Here is a 20,523-nt window from a genome sequence, read left to right as displayed (position 1 = left end):
ATGTTTATAGAGCAAGTGGAAGTAGGAAGGGAAGGGAAGAAAAGAAAGCTAAAAGGAGACATGGGGAGGGGGTAGGGGGGAGACCGGGACAAGCAGCAGGGGAGGGGAAAGGGAAGGAGGGCTTTAAAGAGGCAAGAAATAGAAGCCCAAGGCAGCCTAGAGCCACTTGTGGTCATCTGCTGCTTCAGGCTATATCACAAGGGCTTTCTCAGGCATTCCGTCTGATCTTTGCAACAATCTTGCAAAGCTTGCTAGGGAAGTTGCTCCATGGCAAACTTAGCCTTCCTAGCCTGAAGGAAGCCCCGGTTTCCATCCTAGCGTTGCCTAAACCAGGCATGATGGCCCACACTTCTAATCCCTGCACTTGGGAGGTGTGAGCAGGAGGACTGGAAGGGGAAGCCATCCTCAGCTATGTAGGAAGTTCAAAGCCAGTCAAAGCATTAGTCCATGGTTCTTGCCTTCTAGCTCCTAGCTTCTAGAAAAGTAACCCATGAAAGAACCCCTATTTTGGATACCCACAGGTTTGCAAGCAACTGTCCTGAGGAGGATCAAGTGATGGCTACCTCCAGGCTTACTCCCAAGTGGAATGATTTTATGCACTCCGCGAATGATGTCCTTAAAAAAAAGAAGGTAAGGCATGTGTTTTTAGGACATTAACAAATTGTTGCTTGATTTCTATCTACCTTATGGCAATAGACACTTCAAAGAGAGCCATATGTGGTCAATGAAAGCAAGAAGAAAGCAGGGCAGACCACTAAGACAGTTGTCCCCTCAACAGAAGGGGGCCACCAATTTCCAAATAACTCTTCAGATATAATGATAGCGGGACATAAACATTTGGGAGCATTGTCAGAGGCACCACCCTGTGGGCAGACATTTTCTGAAAGGGAAGAGTGTCTTAGTTATTGCTCTGTTGCTATGAAGAGACACCATAACCAAGACAACCCTTATAAGAGGAAGCATTTAATTGGGGGCTTTCTTGTACTTTTAGAGGGTGAGTCCATCTTCACCATGGTGGGGAGCTAGCGGCAGGCAGGCAGGCAGGCAGGCAGGCAGGCAGGCAGGCAGGCATGATGCTGGAGAAACAGCTGAGAAAGAGCCTCTTCCAACCAGGATACATGTCCTAATCCTTCTCAAACTGCTCAACTGGTGACTACGTATGCAAATAGATGAGCTTCTGGGGGCCAGTCTCATTCAAACCACCACAAAGAGTAAGGCACCAGAGAGAACATTTGCTAATCTCAGCTTTGCTATAGCTGGCTCTGTGCTCATGGGCCCCAAGTACACGGCTCATATTCATTGTTCTATCTCTCTGGAACAATACACACCATGTATGTGCTGTTCCTTGGCCAGATGAGGTGTCCTGCAAGTATTTGTGCAGGTGGTTTTTTTTGTTGGTGGTGGTTTTTTGTTTGTTTTTCCAGACAGGGTTTCTCTGTGTAACAGTCCTAGCTGTCCTGGAACTCACTCTGTAGACCAGGCTGGCCCTGAACTCATTGAGATAGACCTGCCTCTGCCTCCCAAATGCTGGGATTAAAGGTATGTGATACCACCTCCCAGCTTGGTTTTGATTTTTGTTCTTTGAAACAGTGTTTCACTGTGTAGCCCTGGCTATCTTTAAACCAGGCTGGCCTTAAACTCACAGAGACTGCCTGCCTCTGCCTCCCTAGGTTATGTGTTGCCTGCATGTGCCTGCAGGGCCTGTGGAAGGCAGAAGACGGCACTGGATTCTTTGGAACTGGAGTTAAAGGCCATTGTGAGCTACAATGTGGGTGCTGAGAACCGGAAGTAGGCTCTCGGCCAGAGCAACCAGTGCTCTTAACTGTTGAGCCATCTCACCAGCCCCTAATTTGTATAGTTTTGATCTTCAGTAATTCTAAGCTATGCTGACTTTTGGGGTGTCCTGCCACATCGCATGAGGTGCTAAGGACATATACTTGTTTGAGTCACTGTTAAATGTTGTGTCCTTTCTGATGCCTGCACCTTTTAGATGTGGAGATGTTTGAGGATGGGTATGGCTAACTACACCAGAATTCTCTCCCGTGCTCACACCATATAACTTGGTCATCTAGAGCCTATACAAGTGTGGTTCCATTTTGTGTTGGGGGACTTCTTACATGCTTGGAAAGTGTGCCATGTGTCGCTATGCACAAGTGACTGTAACAGGAGTTAGGAGGGGGAAAGGGCATGTGTTCTAGTTTGCTTTCTGTTGCTGTGATAAAACACTGAGCAAAGGAAAGTTGGGAAGAGCAGGCTATTTCATTTTACAAAGTGTCACCAAGGGAAGCCAGGGCAGGGGCTCAAGGCAGAGAGACCTCTGGAAGAACATTGCTGACTGGCCTATGCCCTCTGATTTGCGTGGTTAGTTTTTTCACACAGCCTACCTGCCCTCAGTGGGCTGGGCCCTAACACATCAATTAGCAGTCAAAAAAAAATGCGCTATAGACATGCCTACAGGCAAATCTGATTGAGGCAATCCTTTAATAGATAGAATATCTCTCCAGATGTGTAAAACCAAGATTAGACACCACAGTATAATTTGGGGAAATGCTGCAATGCTGCAATCTTTTTTTTTTTTTTTTTATTTTCCAAGACAGGGTTTCTCTGTGTAGCTTTGGAGCCTGACCTGGTGTAGGGAGCCGGTTCCTGCATTATCCATTACAATAATGGTGCCTGAAGACACCAAGATGTAAATTATTTCATAGGCGCTGGGTAATCTCCATTCCTTTGATCTCTGCCTATCCCGTGGCTCATTTGGCCTGAGGAGCTAAAGCCATTCATAGGGTAACACGTCCCAGGCGGCTGGCCAGCCTTTATAAGGGATGGTTTTCTTGGTTCAGTGTCTCCGCTCTGGTAAGCTTATGCATTAAAGCTTGTCTGCAGAAGGATCCGAGTGTCCTGCGTGTATTTCTTGCTGGCGAGAAAATACAGCACGCGAGGGACATCTGGTGCCGAAACCCGGGAAGCTTAACATCTCCGGCACCGCGGAGAACCCTTGGCTACAAGGCGGATTCAGAACTGCAGGGTGGTAAATTCGGAGAGGTATGTTTTTTCTGGACTTTGGCTTAGGAATGTTGCTATTTTGGGAGGTTAATATAGAGGCTTCTATGCTTTTACTAGGAGCTATTTTGACTTTTCTCACTGTTGTAGCAATCTTAAAGAAGTCCAGAATTACATATCAGAAACCGAATGTGGTGAGAGATGGGGCGCGCCTAACAATAAAATATAAGAAAAAAGGACCTCCCGGGATGTCTAGTGACAAGGGAGTAAATAATTTGTTAAGAGAAACAACAAATAAGAAAAAAGGACCTCCCGGGATGTCTACTGACAAGGGAATAAATAATTTGTTAGATGATTCTATAAGTAAGTTTAAAGCTTTAAATCTTGATAGCTCTGATGACTCTAAAAGCTCAAGAGATAAAGTTTTAGAGAAAACAGCTCAGCTAGATGAAAAAGAAACAAAAATGGAGGGAGAGAAAATAGGAGATAACCGGTCACACCCCGGTAAATTTAAGAGAAATAAAGACTCAAAACCTAGCCTCTGCCCTACAACGAAACTAGAGGCCTTGGAGCTGAGCAGCTCAGACTCTGAGATTTTAGACTCTAGCAAGGAAGCAGAGCTAGAAAAGGAGGCAGCACGATACCACCCCGATAGATATCGGCTGCCAAAAGTAAAAACAAATATGAGGCCACCGCCTATTAATCCAGCGGGTGTGCTTCCATCAGCACCCCCACTATTTGGTACCGACTCCTTTTTACCATCAGAGGAGCGGAGAAAATTACAGATGGCTTTCCCAGTCTTTGATAGGGGAAAAGGCCATGCCTGCTATTCAACACTTCTTAAAGGCCTGGAATGCCTGGGGCTTTAAAGCCTCATAAACATTGACGCTCGGGCCAAGCGTCTCACCTCAAAACCTAAAAGGCCAAAAGGAAATGGTAAAATAAAAAGATATCTTAACTGATCTTTGGAGAGGCCCGGATCCTATTCTCATAAGATCCAGGGGAGCGATATTGTGTTTTCCCACAGGATGAAGAAAATCCCCTGTGGATCCCAGAAAGACTCACCCGAAGAGCCTCTTCGGACCTTCAAAAGTCGGAACTCCACCCTCTCCCCGGGAGTTGAGAGCCGCTATTGTTATCCAGATTAACTCCTGTCCTTGGCGGAGAGATTGTATCGCTAAAGGGGTGGGGGTGGGATTGTTTGATGCAGCCGTTTGCGGATTGCTGTTACTTCTGGCCGGTCTATGAGAAAGGGGTGGGGATGGGATTGTTTGATGCAGCCGTTTGCGGATTGCTGTTACTTCTGGCCGGTCTATGAGAAAGGGGTGGGGGTGGAATTGTTTGATGCAGCCGTTTGCGGATTGATGTTACTTTTGGCTGGCATGTAAGCTCCAGGGCTCAAACCAAGAGATCGCCCAAGCGCTTATATTTTGGCTAACTATGCTTAAGCAATAGGCCGCCGGCCAGACAGCTCTTGCACACCCGGAGCCTAGGCTCATTGCACAGGGTAGAGTGTCTGGTTTGAGTAGCCCCAATGAGGGATGCTGAGCAAAGGCATCGCACAGAGTTGCCTAATATACAGGCTTCTCTGGGAGGTACGTTGACCTACATAAGGGTTACCTGCCCCGAGACTCCCTTTCCCAGAAAAACGGCAGAGGACAGGTCGAGAGTACTTCGGGTCAAGCTAACAGCCTGATGGCGACTCTCGTACACAGTCTTAATGTTTGATTTGGGAAGGTTCAACCTCTGCCTCTATCCCTCAACATATGGGTGACCTATTTGCTTGTAAAAATATAAAGCCTTTTCATTAATTAATAAAAAAAAGGGGGATATGTAGGGAGCCGGTTCCTGCACTATCCATTACAATAATGGTGCCTGAAGACACCAAGATGTAAATTACTTCACAGGCGCTGGGTAATCTCCATTCCTTTGATCTCTGCCTATCCCGTGGCTCATTTGGCCTGAGGAGCTAAAGCCATTCATAGGGTAACACGTCCCAGGTGGCTGGCCAGCCTTTATAAGGGATGGTTTTCTTGGTTCAGTGTCTCCGCTCTGGTAAGCTTATGCATTAAAGCTTGTCTGCAGAAGGATCCGAGTGTCCTGCGTGTATTTCTTGCTGGCGAGAAAATACAGCGCGCGCGGGACAACCTGGAACTCGCTCTGTAGACCAGGCTGGCCTCGAACTCACAGAGATCCTCCTGCCTCTGCCTCCTGAGTGCCAGGATTTAAAGGCATGTGCCACCAACGCCTGTTGAAATGCTGCAATCTTGACTTTGTTTTTTTTTTTTTTGTCTTTTCAAGATAGGGTTTCTTAGCATAGCCCTGGATGTCCTGGAACTCACTCTGTAGACCAGGCTAGCCTCAATCATAGGGATTGGCTTGCCTCTGTCGTCTGAGTGCTAGAATAAAAGGCGTGTGTCACAACTGCCCCTGCATCTCTCTCTCTCCCTCCCTCTCTCTCTCTCTCTCTCTCTCTCCTCTCTCTCTCTCTCTCTCTCTCCCTCTCTCTCTCTCTCTCTCTCTCTCTCTCTCTCTCTCCTCTCTCTCTCTCTCTCTCTCCTCTCTCTCTCCCTCTCTCTCTCTCTCCTCTCTCCTCTCTCTCTCCCTCTCTCTCTCTCTCTCTCTCTCTCTCCTCTCTCTCTCCTCTCTCTCTCTCTCTCCTCTCTCTCTCTCTCTCTCTCTCTCTCTCTCTCCTCTCTCTCTCTCTCTCTCTCTCTCTCTCTCTCCTCTCTCTCTCTCTCTCTCTCTCTCTCTCTCCTCTCTCTCTCTCTCTCTCTCTCTCTCTCTCTCTCTCTCTCTCTCTCTCTCTCCTCTCTCTCCCTCTCTCTCTCTCTCTCTCTCTCTCTCCCTCTCTCTCTCTCTCTCTCTCTCTCTCTCTCTCTCAATATGTTGGTGCCTAAGCATTAATTTATGCCACATCTCTCCCCAGAAAGAAGCCACAGGAGATTTAAAGGGTGACATAGTTGTGCTGAGTGACCGACCCAAGGTACTGTTCAAAGAATCTCGCTATCCTCAGGTGATGCCACTCATATGTCATTACTTCATTGAAGAACACTTCTTTGCCTCCCTCTCCTGGACGACGACCTACACAAGAGAAACACTGGTAAGCCTGCTCTTCCCCCTTCTCAGCTCTTCTGAGGGCCACACCCTTACAGCTCTCGGCTGAAAAAGGAAGAGCCACCTCGTGAGTGACTAGGATCCAGATTCAGGGTTTCCTTCATCCTTTGTCCATTCACACTGTTCACTGGGTGGAGACTTTATGGTTTCCCTAAAGTAAGTTGAGGTTAGGGAAGGGATTCAATGCTCCCTTCCTCTACCCACTTTCCAACTCCCTGAAGGTAAACATTATTCTAGTCTTCTGATACCTCCTTAGCCAAACAAACCAACGAGACAACCTGACATGAGGCACACACCTGCCATCCCAGCACTCAGTGACCTGAGATGTTCATGTCAGGAGGACCCTGAATTCAAGGCCAGCCTGGGCTTCAAAGCAAGACCCTGTCAAAAATAAATAAATAAATAAATAAATGGAAAAGGAAAAGGAGGAGGAGGAGGAGGAGGAGGAGGTCAACCTGGTCTATACATTGGATTCTAAGTCAGCCAGGGCTATGTAATCCCAGCACTGGGGAGGCAGAGGCAGAAGCAGAGGCAGGTGCATCTCTGGAGTTCGAGGCTAGCCTGGTCTATGGAGTGAGTGCCAGGACACCTAGGTCTACACAGAGAAACTCTGTCTTGAAAAGAAGAACAAACAAATAAGAAGGAAAAAAAGAAAGAAAGGAAGGAAGAAAGAAAGAAAGAAAGGAGGAGGGGGAAGGGAGAAAAGAGGCTAGCTTAGCTAAATATTTGGCTCTTTTCTACTGTCCTTTATTGTCTTGCAGGCTGTAGTATGGATGAAGAGCAAAACGGACGATGACATGGTTGAAAGGAGAACGTTCCCAATGAGCGAGCGACTCCCAGTCATCCAGTCAATAGTCCACACAGATTCCTTTCATCTCATCGTGGTCTACTGTGCTGACATGACTCTGCGGCTCTTTGGGGACCATTTTAAGGCCTTTAAATCCACGGGTACTGTGCCCTGCCGCTTTGGTATCAACTGTCTCTGCTTTGATCCAGAAACAAAGTTGCTGTTGTCTGGCATCGTTGGGGCAGTGATCACCTGGGCCATCGAGCCGAGCGGCAAGGGCCTCCAAATAATGCAGGTATTTCCCACACCTGGTGAGGAGATGGTCCAGACTATCACCCTGAATGGCCCCAATGGCTGCCTCGTTGCCATGGGTGAAACTATGCTGAGAGTCCTTGAACGCCAGGACGAAGGTTACCTGGGAGAGGTACAGAGGTTCACAACTGCTAGTGTCGGCTCTCCTATCACCTGCTGTCTCATGAGTCTCGATGGAAGATTTCTCTACGCGGGGAACAAGGCTGGGGAAGTCCATGTATGGATCATGAGTAGGAGCATGGCCCTCCACAGCTTCAGAGCCCATTCCTCAGTCGTGATATGTATACAGAGCCGGTCCGAGGTCCATACCATGTTGACAGCTGGCAAGGAAGGCGTAATCAAGGAATGGAATCTGACTTCGGGAAATCTGCTCCGGCGACTCGAACTTGGCGAGGAGCTCAACAAACTCCAGTTTATCAACCACAATACTTTCTTCTGCCAGACAACTCATAGTTTTTCCTTGCGCCGTCTGCCCTGCTTCTACAGCCTCTTCAACGTCTGTGGTTCTGCTCCCCTGCACTTGCGGCGAATCCGCTGTAGAGAGAACTGCTTCCGGATCCTGTGCACCACTGAAGACGGCCTGATGCGCTTTTTGTCTCCTGTAACAGGGGATCTTTTGATTATCATCTGGCCTCTCTCAGTCCTTGATCGGGCTGTGGATTGGGCTTACGATCCCGGTAAAGACGAGCTCATGGTGGCAACAGGCTCCTCAGAGGTGCTGGTGTTTGACACGAGCCGCAACCCTTGCCCAGTCAAGTATGTCTTGTGCACCTCTACGGATGTTCAGGACTACGTCCAGTGCCTGGCTTACGGGAATTTCCGTCTGGGGCGGGGGCTGGAAGGACTGATATTCTCTGGGCATCAGAGCGGTATAGTAAGAGTACTTTCACAGCACAGCTGTGCCAGAATCGAGAAAGTCGTGCACTTTGGGGCTGTACTGGCTCTCTCAGCACACTTTGGAGGGCTATTGAGCAACCGAGAAACCTTTTTGCTCTGTTCCTACGGGATGGATGACTACATACAGTTGTCAGAAGCTGTGTTAGTTGGGTCCAGATTACAGCTACGGTCCCTGGCTAGCATTCTCAGCAGCTGTCAACTAAAACACCTCGTCCTCTTACCAAGGGCTGTAGGTGCCATTACAGACACCAACTGCCTGCGGCTCTGGAAGTTCCATGATTTCCTGTCCTTTGGGTCAAAAGAAGGCACCCGATTCATAGAGACGTTGCCTCTGCACCAATGTAACATTACCTCCTTTGATGTCTGCTTGCCCTTGAGCCTTATTGTCACAGGTGCCGCTGATGGCGCCGTCCGCGTCTGGGATTTCCATGGTAGACTTATAGCCAATTTGGACTCAACACTGAACTTTGGCCCACTCTGCTTTTTAAATGACCGTGCTGACCTGCTGGTGACTTTCAACCAGGCCATTTATCTGGTGTCTTGCTTAGAATTGCTCCCTGCAGGTAAGCTCTCTCACCTCATCCTTATGAGTGTAACAGATGACGTGGTAGAAGACCCAAAACCTTTTGTGCCAAGCTTCTTCTTCTCCTTTGAGACCATATTTGTGCCTAGGTATACCTACCAAGATCAGCGGAGACAGGAATTAGAAGGCCTGGTGTGCCTTGTCAATAAGCGGGCCATTGCCTTTGACCATAATGTACCACACGTCATAGAAGAAGATGATGGGAGCACCATGTTACTGAGACGCCCCCGGCAGAGGCAGAGTTATTTCGAGGGATATGTCTTGGCTGAGGAGCAAGAGAAATCCCGAACTCGTTATGTGGCCCCTCCTCAGTTACAAATGACTGTTTGGGATGGACTCAACCCTTATCATATGCTACGATGCTACTTAGGTCAGGGGAGGAAATGGCTTCTTGCTCCTGATTGCTACATCCCCAACTCAGTGATCCGTGCCCGTCTTTGGCCAGAGGGCAGCCCAGTATTCCTGCAGTGCTCTCTGCACTCACCCCAGCGGGATCTGGACTGGGAAAAGAGACAGCCATTCTTCCTCTTGGAAAGCAAGATAAAAATTATAGGGGAAGCAGAAGAGGTTGCAGAGAAAGAGGATGAGAGCTTCCTACAAGGCAGATTAACGAAGGACATCACTTTCAACGTCCTTACAGAAGCAGCAAACCGTAGCTGGCTGGGAAAGAAGATGAGCGAGCTAGCCATTTGTAGCCTGGTCGAGGCAATCCTCCACATTATGGTCCACGCCGACCCACTGAAATACCAGTGCTGTATTGGTGCGCTGGGCCAAATCTTCGCCGCTTACCAGGTGTCCCCAGCCCTGCGCTCTGAGACAGCACACCGTTTGCTAGACGACACAACCAATACCAACCCACCTCTCCGAGAACTAGCCTGGGAAGGGCTGAAGCGTCTGGGGATGATCACACATCTCTTTGCTTTGCCTCTGTCTCAGGGATTAATGGATAAGGACTCAAAAGTGAGGAGTAAAGCCTTGAGCCTCGTGCCTGACACTGGAATCCATTCAAAGACCTCTCTGCTAACCCTTCTCCAGAAACCAGACATTTTCCGGGATTTGCAGTGAGTTGCTTGCTTGACCTCGAGCCTTTTCCTTTTCCCCGCTCCAGAGTGTTCCCTTGTCTTTGCTGCCTCTTTCTCCCTGGTCATTATTGCTCCTCATGGATCTTTCTCCTCTTTCGTCCCCCCTTTGATTCCTAGACTATCTCTGGTGGCCTCAGTGGCTCCGCTCTTGCTCCTCCATGTCTTTTCTGTCTCCTAACTTCTTGAAGCTCCAGCTTCCATCTTGCTCTACCAATCTGCAGCTCCCCCTGTACAGAGCACCCTCATCATATTTGGCTTCCTGAACATTTCCTTTCTTCATTTTGGCTTCTTTGCCCCTCTGCCAAACCCCTGTTTGCTCTGCAGCAGCTCTTCCCTTCCCATCCCCACTGGTGCCTGATTCAATGCAGTCTGTTTTCTCCTTGACTTTCATAGGCAAGAGATGATTGGGGAGGAGTCCCTGGACCATCTTTTTGGGATGCGGCCAACAGACATTCAACTCCTCATTACTAATGTAGAACAGCGATTAAATGAGAACCTGTCACTATACAAAGGAGATAGAATGCCTGAATCTTCTTTAGGTCTCCCAGGGCTTTCTGCACCTAGTAAGCCCACTTACTTGCAACCTCTGTCAGCTCCTGAAGGACTTGAGGACAAGGCCAGCAAAAGCCAAAGATTAATCCGCAAAAAGCAGGGTATGTATGAGGCAATTGGGCCCACTAAGCAAAAGGCTAGTTAGGACTAGAGAGGGTCCTAAGATGCCAGGTAGGGGGGCAAATGGAGAGATTGAGCCAGAAGAGAGAATTCTCCTAGGAAAGATCTACACAGATTCTGGAGGACCTCAAATCCCTGCCCCACCTCAGCTAAGGAAGGAGGCACAATCTGGGGGACACAGCTACCAAGGAGAAGGCTTTTTTTTTTTAATTTTATTTTTGAGACAGCCCCCAGCCTTCCCTGTGATCTTTAGGAAGAGTTTCATTTACCTGCCACTGTCTTCCCCACTTCCATGTCTTGATTTTTTTTTTCCTACAGCCCAGAAATTGTGGCGAGGTCTCAAAAGAGACAAAGAGGCAGCTAGACTTCAAAAACAAGAGGAGATAAGTGAACAGGGTGAAGCCGAAATGGTCGAGGATCTCACAACCCATCCCAGGTCGTCCCCCGAGACCCTAATAAGGAGCCCCAAGGAAACTGAAATTTCAGAGAAAGATATCTCGAAGGACCACATTTCTGTGGCCATGAAAATGAGGAAAACACCGAAAGTCACAAGCAAGAAAGGCAAGAAAGCTGGAAAACCCAGCAAGTACAAGAAAAAGAAAAAAGGAGAATCTGAAGTTACAGGTGAGGAAATCTTGCCTTCAGCTGTGGAGGTGCCGGAACCTCCCCCACGGAGGAGAAGGCCAAGATTCACTGGGAGGGGCGTCGGGGGGTTACCTGGTAGGATTCTCACTGCAGATACCGCTTGGCGGGATGATCTCTGTCAGCTCATAAACCTGAGGATATCTGGTTCCCAAACTCAGATGGTGCATGACCTAGGTATTGAGCTACTGGCCACTGCTAAGGAGGTACTGATGGATAAACGCCCGAGCTGGGAACTCTTTATGGAGATCTGTCCACTGGTGGAGGAAGAAAGGAGAAGCATAGTTGAGGGCTTCAAGGGGAAAGAGGAAGAATCCATTTTGGTTCCTGAAGAAGCAATTGGAGAAGAAAGAGTCACCACAGCCAAGGAAGAAATGGCAAAGGCAAGAGAAGAAGAAACACTAGAAAAAGAACTGGAAACAAAGAAGGAGCAGGAAAAGGAGGAGGAGAGGGAGAAGAGGAAGGAGAAGGAGAAGGAGGTGGAGGAAGGAATGATTCACAAAAAGGGCAAAAAGAAAGAAGTTGCTTTCTTAGAACCAGGTGAGGTCGTCAAAGGGAAGGCAAAGTCCAGGAAGGAGGGGAAGAAAGCTAAGAAGATGGAGAAACAGGAGAGAATGAAGGAAGGTATAAAAGAGAGGACAGTCCCCGTGGAGGCTTTGGCTGTGACTCCAGAAGTAAAGGAAATGGCTGAAAAAGATGAAAAAGGAGAAGAAAAGGCAGAAAGAGGAGGAGAAGGAAAAGGAGGAGTGGAAGAAGAAAAAGAAAAAGGAAAGGGAAAAGAAAAAGGAAAAGAAGAAAAAGAAAAAGAAGAAAAAGGAAAGGGAAAAGAAAAAGAAAAAGGAAAAGAAGAAAAAGAAAAAGAAGAAAAAGAAAAAGAAAAAGAAGAAAAAGAAAAAGAAGAAAAAGCAAAAGAAAAAGAAGAAAAAGGAAAAGAAGAAGAAGAAAAAGAAAAAGAAGAAAAAGCAAAAGCAAAAGGAAAAGAAGAAACAGCAAAAGAAAAAGGAAAAGAAGAAGGAGAAGGAGAAGAAGAAAAAGAAAAAGAAGGAAAAGAAAAAGAAGAAGAAAAAGGAAAAGAAGAAGAAGAAGAAGAAGAAGAAGGAAAAGAAGAAGAAGAAGAAGAAGAAGAAGAAGAAGAAGAAGAAGAAGGAGGAGAAGGAGGAGAAGGAGAAGAAGAAGAAGAAGGAGGAGAAGGAGAAGGAGAAGAAGGAGAAGAAGAAGGAGAAGAAGAAGAAGAAGAAGAAGAAGAAAGAGAAGAAGAAAAAGCAAAAGCAAAAGAAGAAAAAGCAAAAGCAAAAAAAGAAAAAGCAAAAGCAAAAAAAGAAAAAGAAAGAGAAAAAGAAAAAGAAGAAAGAGAAAAAGAAAAAGAAGAAGAAGAAAAAGAAGAAAAAGAAGAAGAAAAAGAAAAAGCAAAAAAAGAAAAAGAAAAAAAAGAAAAAAAAGCAAAAAAAGAAAAAGAAAAAGAAAAAGCAAAAAAAGAAAAAGAAAAAGTAAAAGAAAAAGAAAAAGAAAGAGAAAAAGAAAAAGAAGAAAGAGAAAAAGAAAAAGAAGAAGAAGAAAAAGAAGAAAAAGAAGAAGAAAAAGAAAAAGAAGAAAAAGAAAAAGAAGAAAAAGAAGAAAAAGAAGAAAAAGAAAAAAAAGGAAAAAAAGAAAAAGAAAAAGAAAAAATAGCAAAAAAAGAAAAAGTAGAAAAAAAAGAAAAAGAAAAAGAAAAAGAAAAAGAAAAAGTAGAAAAAAAAGAAAGAGAAAAAGAAAAAGAAGAAAAAATAGAAAAAAAAGAAAAAGAAAAAGAAGAAAAAATAGCAAAAAAAGAAAAAGAAAAAGAAAAAGAAGAAAAAATAGAAAAAAAAGAAAAAGAAAAAGAAAAAGAAGAAAAAATAGAAAAAAAAGAAAAAGAAAAAGAAAAAGAAGAAAAAATAGAAAAAAAAGAAAAAGAAGAAGAAATAGAAAAAAAAGAAAAAGAAGAAAAAATAGAAAAAAAAGAAAAAGAAAAAGTAGAAAAAAAAGAAAAAGAAAAAGAAGAAGAAATAGAAAAAGAAGAAAAAGAAGAAAAAATAGAAAAAAAAGAAAAAGAAAAAGTAGAAAAAAAAGAAAAAGAAAAAGAAGAAGAAATAGAAAAAGAAGAAAAAATAGAAAAAAAAGAAAAAGTAGAAAAAGTAGAAAAAAAAGAAAAAGAAAAAGAAGAAGAAATAGAAAAAGAAGAAAAAATAGAAAAAAAAGAAAAAGAAGAAAAAGTAGAAAAAAAAGAAAAAGAAAAAGAAGAAGAAATAGAAAAAGAAGAAAAAATAGAAAAAAAAGAAAAAGAAGAAAAAGTAGAAAAAAAAGAAAAAGAAAAAGAAGAAGAAATAGAAAAAGAAGAAAAAATAGAAAAAAAAGAAAAAGAAGAAAAAGTAGAAAAAAAAGAAAAAGAAAAAGAAGAAGAAATAGAAAAAGAAGAAAAAATAGAAAAAAAAGAAAAAGAAGAAAAAGTAGAAAAAAAAGAAAAAGAAAAAGAAGAAGAAATAGAAAAAGAACAAAAAATAGAAAAAAAAGAAAAAGAAAAAGTAGAAAAAAAAGAAAAAGAAAAAGAAGAAAAAAAAGAAAAAGAAGAAGAAATAGAAGAAAAAGAAAAAGAAAAAGAAGAAATAGAAAAAAAAGAAAAAGAAGAAAAAATAGAAAAAAAAGAAAAAGAAAAAGTAGAAAAAAAAGAAAAAGAAAAAGAAGAAGAAATAGAAAAAGAAGAAAAAATAGAAAAAAAAGAAAAAGTAGAAAAAAAAGAAAAAGAAAAAGAAGAAGAAATAGAAAAAGAAGAAAAAATGGCAAAAAAAGAAAAAGAAAAAGTAGAAAAAAAAGAAAAAGAAAAAGAAGAAGAAATAGAAAAAGAAGAAAAAATAGCAAAAAAAGAAAAAGAAAAAGTAGAAAAAAAAGAAAAAGAAAAAGAAGAAAAAATAGAAAAAAAAGAAAAAGAAAAAGTAGAAAAAAAAGAAAAAGAAAAAGAAGAAGAAATAGAAAAAAAAGAAAAAGAAGAAAAAATAGAAAAAAAAGAAAAAGAAAAAGAAGAAGAAATAGAAAAAAAAGAAAAAGAAGAAAAAATAGAAAAAAAAGAAAAAGAAAAAGAAGAAGAAATAGAAAAAAAAGAAAAAGAAGAAAAAATAGAAAAAAAAGAAAAAGAAAAAGTAGAAAAAAAAGAAAAAGAAAAAGAAGAAAAAATAGAAAAAAAAGAAAAAGAAAAAGAAGAAAAAATAGAAAAAAAAGAAAAAGAAAAAGAAGAAGAAATAGAAAAAAAAGAAAAAGAAGAAAAAATAGAAAAAAAAGAAAAAGAAAAAGTAGGAAAAAAAGAAAAAGAAAAAGAAGAAAAAATAGAAAAAAAAGAAAAAGAAAAAGAAAAAATAGAAAAAAAAGAAAAAGAAAAAGAAGAAAAAATAGAAAAAAAAGAAAAAGAAAAAGAAAAAAAAGAAAAAGCAAAAGCAAAAAAAGAAAAAGAAAGAGAAAAAGAAAAAGAAGAAAGAGAAAAAGAAAAAGAAGAAGAAAAAGCAGAAGAAGAAGAAAAAGAAGAAGAAGAAGAAAAAGAAGAAAAAGAAGAAAAAGCAGAAGAAAAAGAAAAAGCAAAAAAAGAAAAAGAAAAAGAAGAAGAAAAAAAAGAAGAAAAAAAAGAAGAAGAGGAAGTGATTAAAGCAGAAGAAAAACCAGAGAAGGAAGAGAGGGTACTGTCTTGGGAAGAGTGGAAGAAATATTGGGACCAGTGGCGTAAAGTCCGGAGTCAAAGGGAAGTATCTTGGGAAGAATGGAAGAGAGAATGTGACAGGAAGCATTTTGAAGAGCTGGAACAACTCCAGGCTGAAGGAAAGCCTCTGCCAAGTGAGGAAGTCGGTGAAGAGGAGAAGAAGCTGAAATGGGACAAATGGAAACAGGCCTGGGAAAATATCATATCGAAGACCATAACTGAGACAGAATTGGATATAGGGGAAATACTGTCCAAAGAGTTGGAGAAAGGGTCTGAGGAGGAGAAGGAGATTGAAAAAGAGGCTCTCACAGAAGAGCAGAAACAGATCCAAGAGGCACAGAGAGAGGCCAGGGAACAGTGGAAAGAAGCCCAAGCTGAAAGACAACGAGCCAGAGAGCTCACGCTGCTAGCAAGTGAAGAGGAGAAGCTAGCCCAGGATGAGAAAAGACTGGCCCAGGAAGAAAGGAAACTGGCTCAAGAGTCTGTGAAAAGGGCTTCTGCAGATGGGAAGCTGGACCACATGCATATGAACCTTGGCGAGAAAGAGGAACTCCTGGCCCAGGAAGAGGAATTTCTAAGTCTCCAAGTAGAGCAACTGGCCCAGAAGAAAAGAAAACTGGCCAGAAAGTTGGAGAAACTGGCTCGTGAAGAAGAAAAAGTCGCAAAGAAAAAAGCAAAAGTGACTGAGATCAACGCAGTGTTGGCCCAGAAAATGGAAACCGTGACCCAAAAGGAGCTGAGTCTGGACTTGCACGAAAAGGAGCTGAGAGAGGAAGCCAAGGCTCTGGAATTGGAGGCAAGGAAGCTAGATTGGAAAGATGATAAACTCAATAAGGAAGAAGAAAAACTGGCTGCGAAGAGGGAGGAGCTGGAAAAGGAGGAGAAGACACTGGCCTTGCATGAGGAGAATCTGTTATTGGAAGAGAAGATGCTGACTCAGGAGGAGGAGCTGCTGATGGAGGAAGAGAGAAAGCTGGCCCAGGAGAAGGACCGGACCCCCGAGGAAGAGAAGAGACTGCTGGAGAGGAGGGAGAAACACAGGGAGAAGAAAGAGAAGGTGGCCCAGGAGGAGGAGAGACTGGCCCAGAAAAAGAAAGAGCTGCAAGAAAAAAATATCAGACTGTCCCAGGCAGAAGAAATGATGGGCCAGGAGAAGTCCGCACTGTCTCTGGAAAAGCAGAGAGTGGCGGAAAGGGAAGCGGTTCTCCATGACAACGAAGACAAGGCCCTCAAGGGGAAAGAGCAGTTAAAGGGTGTAAATAACAAGCTGCAGATGTACAAAGAGAAACTGCTTCAGATAATGAAGAAGCTGAAGGCGGAGAAACAGGCCCTCCTGGCAAGGAGAGAGAAGCTGACCGTCACAGAGAGGCAACTGGAGGAGGCTGACATAATTCTGGCAAAAAAGCAAGAGAAATTGGCCCAGGAAAAAATTAAGTTAGCTGATGAAATTAAGGTCGTAGTCCAGAAAACCATACTCTTCAGAGAGGAGATGGAGATTGCTGAAGAAGGGATGGCATTGGCGGAGGAGATAAAGAGGGTGGCTGAGGAGGTGAGGCTAGCAGAGGAGGAGGAGGAGGGGGTGAAGCTAGCAGAGGAGGAGAAGAAGGTGAGGCTAGCAGAGGAGAAGAAGGTGAGGCTAGCAGAGGAGGAAGGGGTGAAGCTAGCAGAGGAGGAAGGGGTGAAGCTAGCAGAGAAGGTGAGGCTAGCAGAGGAGAAGAAGAAGGTGAGGCTAGCAGAGGAGGAGAAGAAGGTGAGGCTAGCAGAGGAGGAAGGGGTGAAGCTAGCAGAGGAGGAAGGGGTGAAGCTAGCAGAGAAGGTGAGGCTAGCAGAGGAGAAGAAGGTGAGGCTAGCAGAGGAGGAAGGGGTGAAGCTAGCAGAGGAGGAAGGGGTGAAGCTAGCAGAGAAGGTGAGGCTAGCAGAGGAGGAAGGGGTGAAGCTAGCAGAGGAGGAGGAGAAGGTGAGGCTAGCAGAGGAGGAGGAGAAGGTGAGGCTAGCAGAGGAGGAAGGGGTGAAGCTAGCAGAGGAGGAAGGGGTGAAGCTAGCAGAGAAGGTGAGGCTAGCAGAGGAGAAGAAGGTGAGGCTAGCAGAGGAGGAAGGGGTGAAGCTAGCAGAGGAGGAAGGGGTGAAGCTAGCAGAGAAGGTGAGGCTAGCAGAGGAGGAAGGGGTGAAGCTAGCAGAGAAGGTGAGGCTAGCAGAGGAGAAGAAGGTGAGGCTAGCAGAGGAGGAAGGGGTGAAGCTAGCAGAGAAGGTGAGGCTAGCAGAGGAGGAAGGGGTGAAGCTAGCAGAGGAGGAGGGGGTGAGGCTAGCAGAGGAGGAGGAGGGGGTGAGGCTAGCAGAGGAGAGGGTGAGGCTAGCAGAGGAGGAGAGGGTGAGGCTAGCAGAGGAGGAGAGGGTGAAGCTAGCAAAGGAGTTAGAGCTGCTCTCCAGGAGAAGCACTGAAGAAGAGCCCGGGAAGGGAAGAAGGCTGACTAAGCATGAAAGAAAACTAATGGCGAAGCGACTGGAGGAGAAGATTCTGGCCTTTGAGGACAGACTGTTGGCTACAGAGGAGAAGAAAACCGCCGTAGTGAAGCTGGAGCTTAGCAGAGGACAGCGGATACAGGCCCACGAAGAGAGGAAGTTAGCCAAAGCAAAAAGGAGGATGGATAAAGAGGCGGGTGTTTCCAGGTATCTAGCGCAAACAAAAAAGTCCTTGAAGGTGCTGCAAAAGCTCCTCACCAAAGAAAGGAAAATGACCCAGAAAGAGACGAAAATGACGAAGATGAGACGGACACTGTTTGTGAAGGAGGGCATGCTAAGTAAGGACGTGGACATGCTTAATGTGCAGGAGTTGGATGCTTATTTGGAACAACCAAAAATCATCAAGGATGAGAAGAAACTGGCTAAGATGCAGAGGTATCTGACCAGGGAAATAACAAAACTGAGAAGCCAAGAGCAAAGAGTAGCTGCAGAAGAACGTGAACTTTACTTTGATCGCTTAGTGCTCCCAGGGGACGAAGAAGAAGAAGAAGGCCTTGAGGAAGAAGAGGGAGTCTCTAAAAGCTTGCGGGAAAGCAGAGAAGCGTTGTTAGGGGCTGTCCCTGGAACAGAAAAGTCTTATGATCTGTTAGAACAGGTAGAAGCCAAAGAGAGATTTTCCGAGGAGCTGGAAAGTCTGATAGATGAGGTAGAGGTAGAAAAAGAGACTTTGTCTGAGGAAGAAAGAGAAGAGGAGGAGAAATTGAAGGGAGAGGAAGAAGAGGGAGAGGAAGAAGAGGAAAGGGAGGAGAAAGAAGAGATACAGGAGGGAGAGGAGGAGGAGGAAATGGAGGAGTGGATAGAAAGAGAAGAGAAGGAGGGACGAAAGGTGGTGAAGGAGAAAGGAAAGAAAAAGAAAAAGATGGAGAGGGTGCCTGTGGAGGGAGAGAAAGGAAAGGAGATAGGAAAGGAAAAGAAAAAGATGGAGAGGGTGCCTGTGGAGGGAGAGAAAGGAAAGGAGATAGGAAAGGAAAAGAAAAAGATGGAGAGGGCGCATGTGGAGGGAGAGAAAGGAAAGGAGATAGGAAAGGAAAAGAAAAAGATGGAGAGGGCGCATGTGGAGGAAGAGAAAGGAAAGGAGATAGGAAAGGAAAAGAAAAAGATGGAGAGGGCGCATGTGGAGGAAGAGGAGGAGGAGGCAGAGGAGGAGGAGGTGGAGGAGGAGGAGGAAGAGGAGGAGGAAGAGGAGGAGGAAGAGGAGGAGGAGGAAACGGAAGAGAGCGTGACTGCGGAAGAGATGAAAAGTGTAAGTGAGGAGGAGGAGGAGCGTGTATTGGAAGAAGCGAAGAAGGAGAAGGCGTTGAAAAGAAAAAAGCTCAAGGTTCCGGAGGTGAGAAGGAGGGTCATACCAAGAAGGGAAATATTCCAACCCCTGGGACAAGGGATCACGGAGCTCAAAGCGAGTGCTATAAAGCTGGAAAGCTTAAAAGGCCCTCCCAGAAAACTGACTCCAGAAGCTGAGGAGGTGGAAAGGAAGATGCCATTGCCACAAGAAGTGATGAAAATGGAAGAAAAGGTTTCAGCGTTTGAGACATCCAAGATAGCCCTAAAGGCAAAACTGTTGGAGAAACAGAAGGAATGGTTGGAGAAATATAAACTGGAACCTCCATACCCTTTGGAAGGGGCCACAGAGTGTGAAACGACAACCACCATGAAACCATTCTCCTCTCGGATCGTTAGAAGGGTCATGAGAGCTCGCCAACACCGACACGAAGCACCACCAGCCAAGTGGGTTTTGCATCATCACCCTACTCCCGCAGGGCAAACACAGAGGCCTCTGCCGGAGATCTCTACAGAGGAACACTACCCAGAGGTAGCTGTCTCAGACTTAGAATGGCTGCATGGTGTCTTAGAACAGATGGAAGCAGGAGAAGAACTTACTAGAGACCGTTTCCACAGACTATGTCAGCTCCTCAAAGATCTCACCTCGACAGGAGACCTGGAGTGGCTGCAGCTGGCAATACTTGAGGTCATTGTGAACCGTCATAAGCAGATTGTGGATTCTCAGGGCACAGTGACTTCCAAACCTGGCAGGAAACCCATGAGCCCCAAACACCTGAAAGTGATTCCTCCCATAAAGGGAAAGGAAAAGGAGAGCTGGCAAAAACCGGCTATCGCCATACCAGGATACCCACTAGCTACCAAGAGGGTTACAGACCCAAAGGCTATACACTCGCATCTTCTAGGACAGCCCTACAGAAGTGCACGGGTGCAGCATTTATTCAGTGTTCTCGAGGAAATAGAGACACGGTCTTTCGATCCTGCCACAAGAGACGTTTTGACCAGTGCCCCTTCTTGGGTAAACAAACAAACCTTGGCACTAATGCTTCAAAAGGACTTCGGGGATCTTAAAGGCAAAAGCAGGTATCCCAAACTGCCTAAGTTGGAGAAAAAGCCTATCTTAAAAAAAGAAGCGCTGCCTCGCTGGGAGACGTTCGTGGCGCTCTACCACGTCTTGCGGATGCTGCAGCAGCGCTATGCCAAGGACATGGCTACCTGGATGGAAAAGTTTGACCAGCTCATGGACCTCTACCAACTTAAGTCCCCCCGAGTCCAGAGGCTGCTGCTGGACCTGCTGCTGACGAAAGAGCCTCAATTCCAAGAGCTCGTCTCCCAAGAGACTCTGAAGGAAGTGGAGCTAGTGCCCGGGGAGAGGCTGCTCTACTGCTTGGTTTGTGGTAGCTCCCATCCCCCACAGATTCCTCTGGAGTTCCAGGAAGTGATCCCACTTCCTGAGCAGAATAATGTGCACACCATTCGACCCAAAGGCATTGCCAAGTATGGGATCCTTGAACTTGCCTGGAAGAGCCTGCCCCAAGCGGATATTCACCTCATCAAGACAGCACCCCATGTTCACACTCCCTGACTTGGGACCAGCTAAATGTCAAGAGTTTTAATTCTCAAGTGGAGAAATGTCTGGTCTCAGAAACTAGACCCTTTATCTCCAGCACCTACCCACACAGAGATAGAGCAAGGTCAAAGTTGTTTTTTGTTTTTGTTTTTGTTTTTGTTTTTGTTTTTGTTTTTTTCTCTTCCCAGCTCTAGAAGCCAGTTTCTGTATGTGGAATAAAGAAAATTCTCATTTGTACCAAACTTTGATGTGTCTCTTTAACCCAAATGTTGTTCCAGTGTCATGTCTGAGAGGAGGAAAACTTTCCCAAAGCAGGAGTAAAGGTGAGGAAGCCAGAGAGACTTCCATTGTTCTCTTCCTTCC

General features: G+C 44.9%; 1 protein-coding gene across 1 annotated transcript; it reads left to right on the top strand.

The window, feature by feature from the left end:
* LOC100762812 (WD repeat-containing protein 87) lies at nucleotides 1–20,392 on the top strand. The gene is made up of 8 exons (XM_027430612.2): nucleotides 1–21; nucleotides 5,930–6,103; nucleotides 6,879–9,757; nucleotides 10,172–10,431; nucleotides 10,769–11,716; nucleotides 14,633–16,341; nucleotides 17,182–18,180; nucleotides 18,478–20,392. Exons 1-8 carry the CDS (start codon nucleotides 1–3, stop codon nucleotides 20,173–20,175), a joined length of 8,688 nt encoding a protein of 2,895 aa, XP_027286413.1. The 3' UTR covers nucleotides 20,176–20,392.
* Nucleotides 20,393–20,523: the final 131 nt, after the last annotated feature.

Source organism: Cricetulus griseus, chromosome 9, assembly GCF_003668045.3.
Source record: "Cricetulus griseus strain 17A/GY chromosome 9, alternate assembly CriGri-PICRH-1.0, whole genome shotgun sequence".
NCBI lineage: Eukaryota > Metazoa > Chordata > Mammalia > Rodentia > Cricetidae > Cricetulus > Cricetulus griseus.
This window is presented reverse-complemented; position numbering and strand designations above follow the sequence as displayed.

What these genes read in the sequence shown, in the direction of transcription:
- LOC100762812 (XM_027430612.2), top strand. Translation starts at nt 1, where the DNA reads ATGTTTATAGAGCAAGTGGAA. An exon ending in GACATTTTCCGGGATTTGCA is followed by an intron (nt 9,758 to 10,171) that starts GTGAGTTGCTTG and finishes TGACTTTCATAG; the next exon opens with GCAAGAGATGATTGGGGAGG. An exon ending in ACAGGAGAGAATGAAGGAAG is followed by an intron (nt 11,717 to 14,632) that starts GTATAAAAGAGA and finishes AAGAAGAAGAAG; the next exon opens with AAAAAGAAGAAAAAGAAGAA.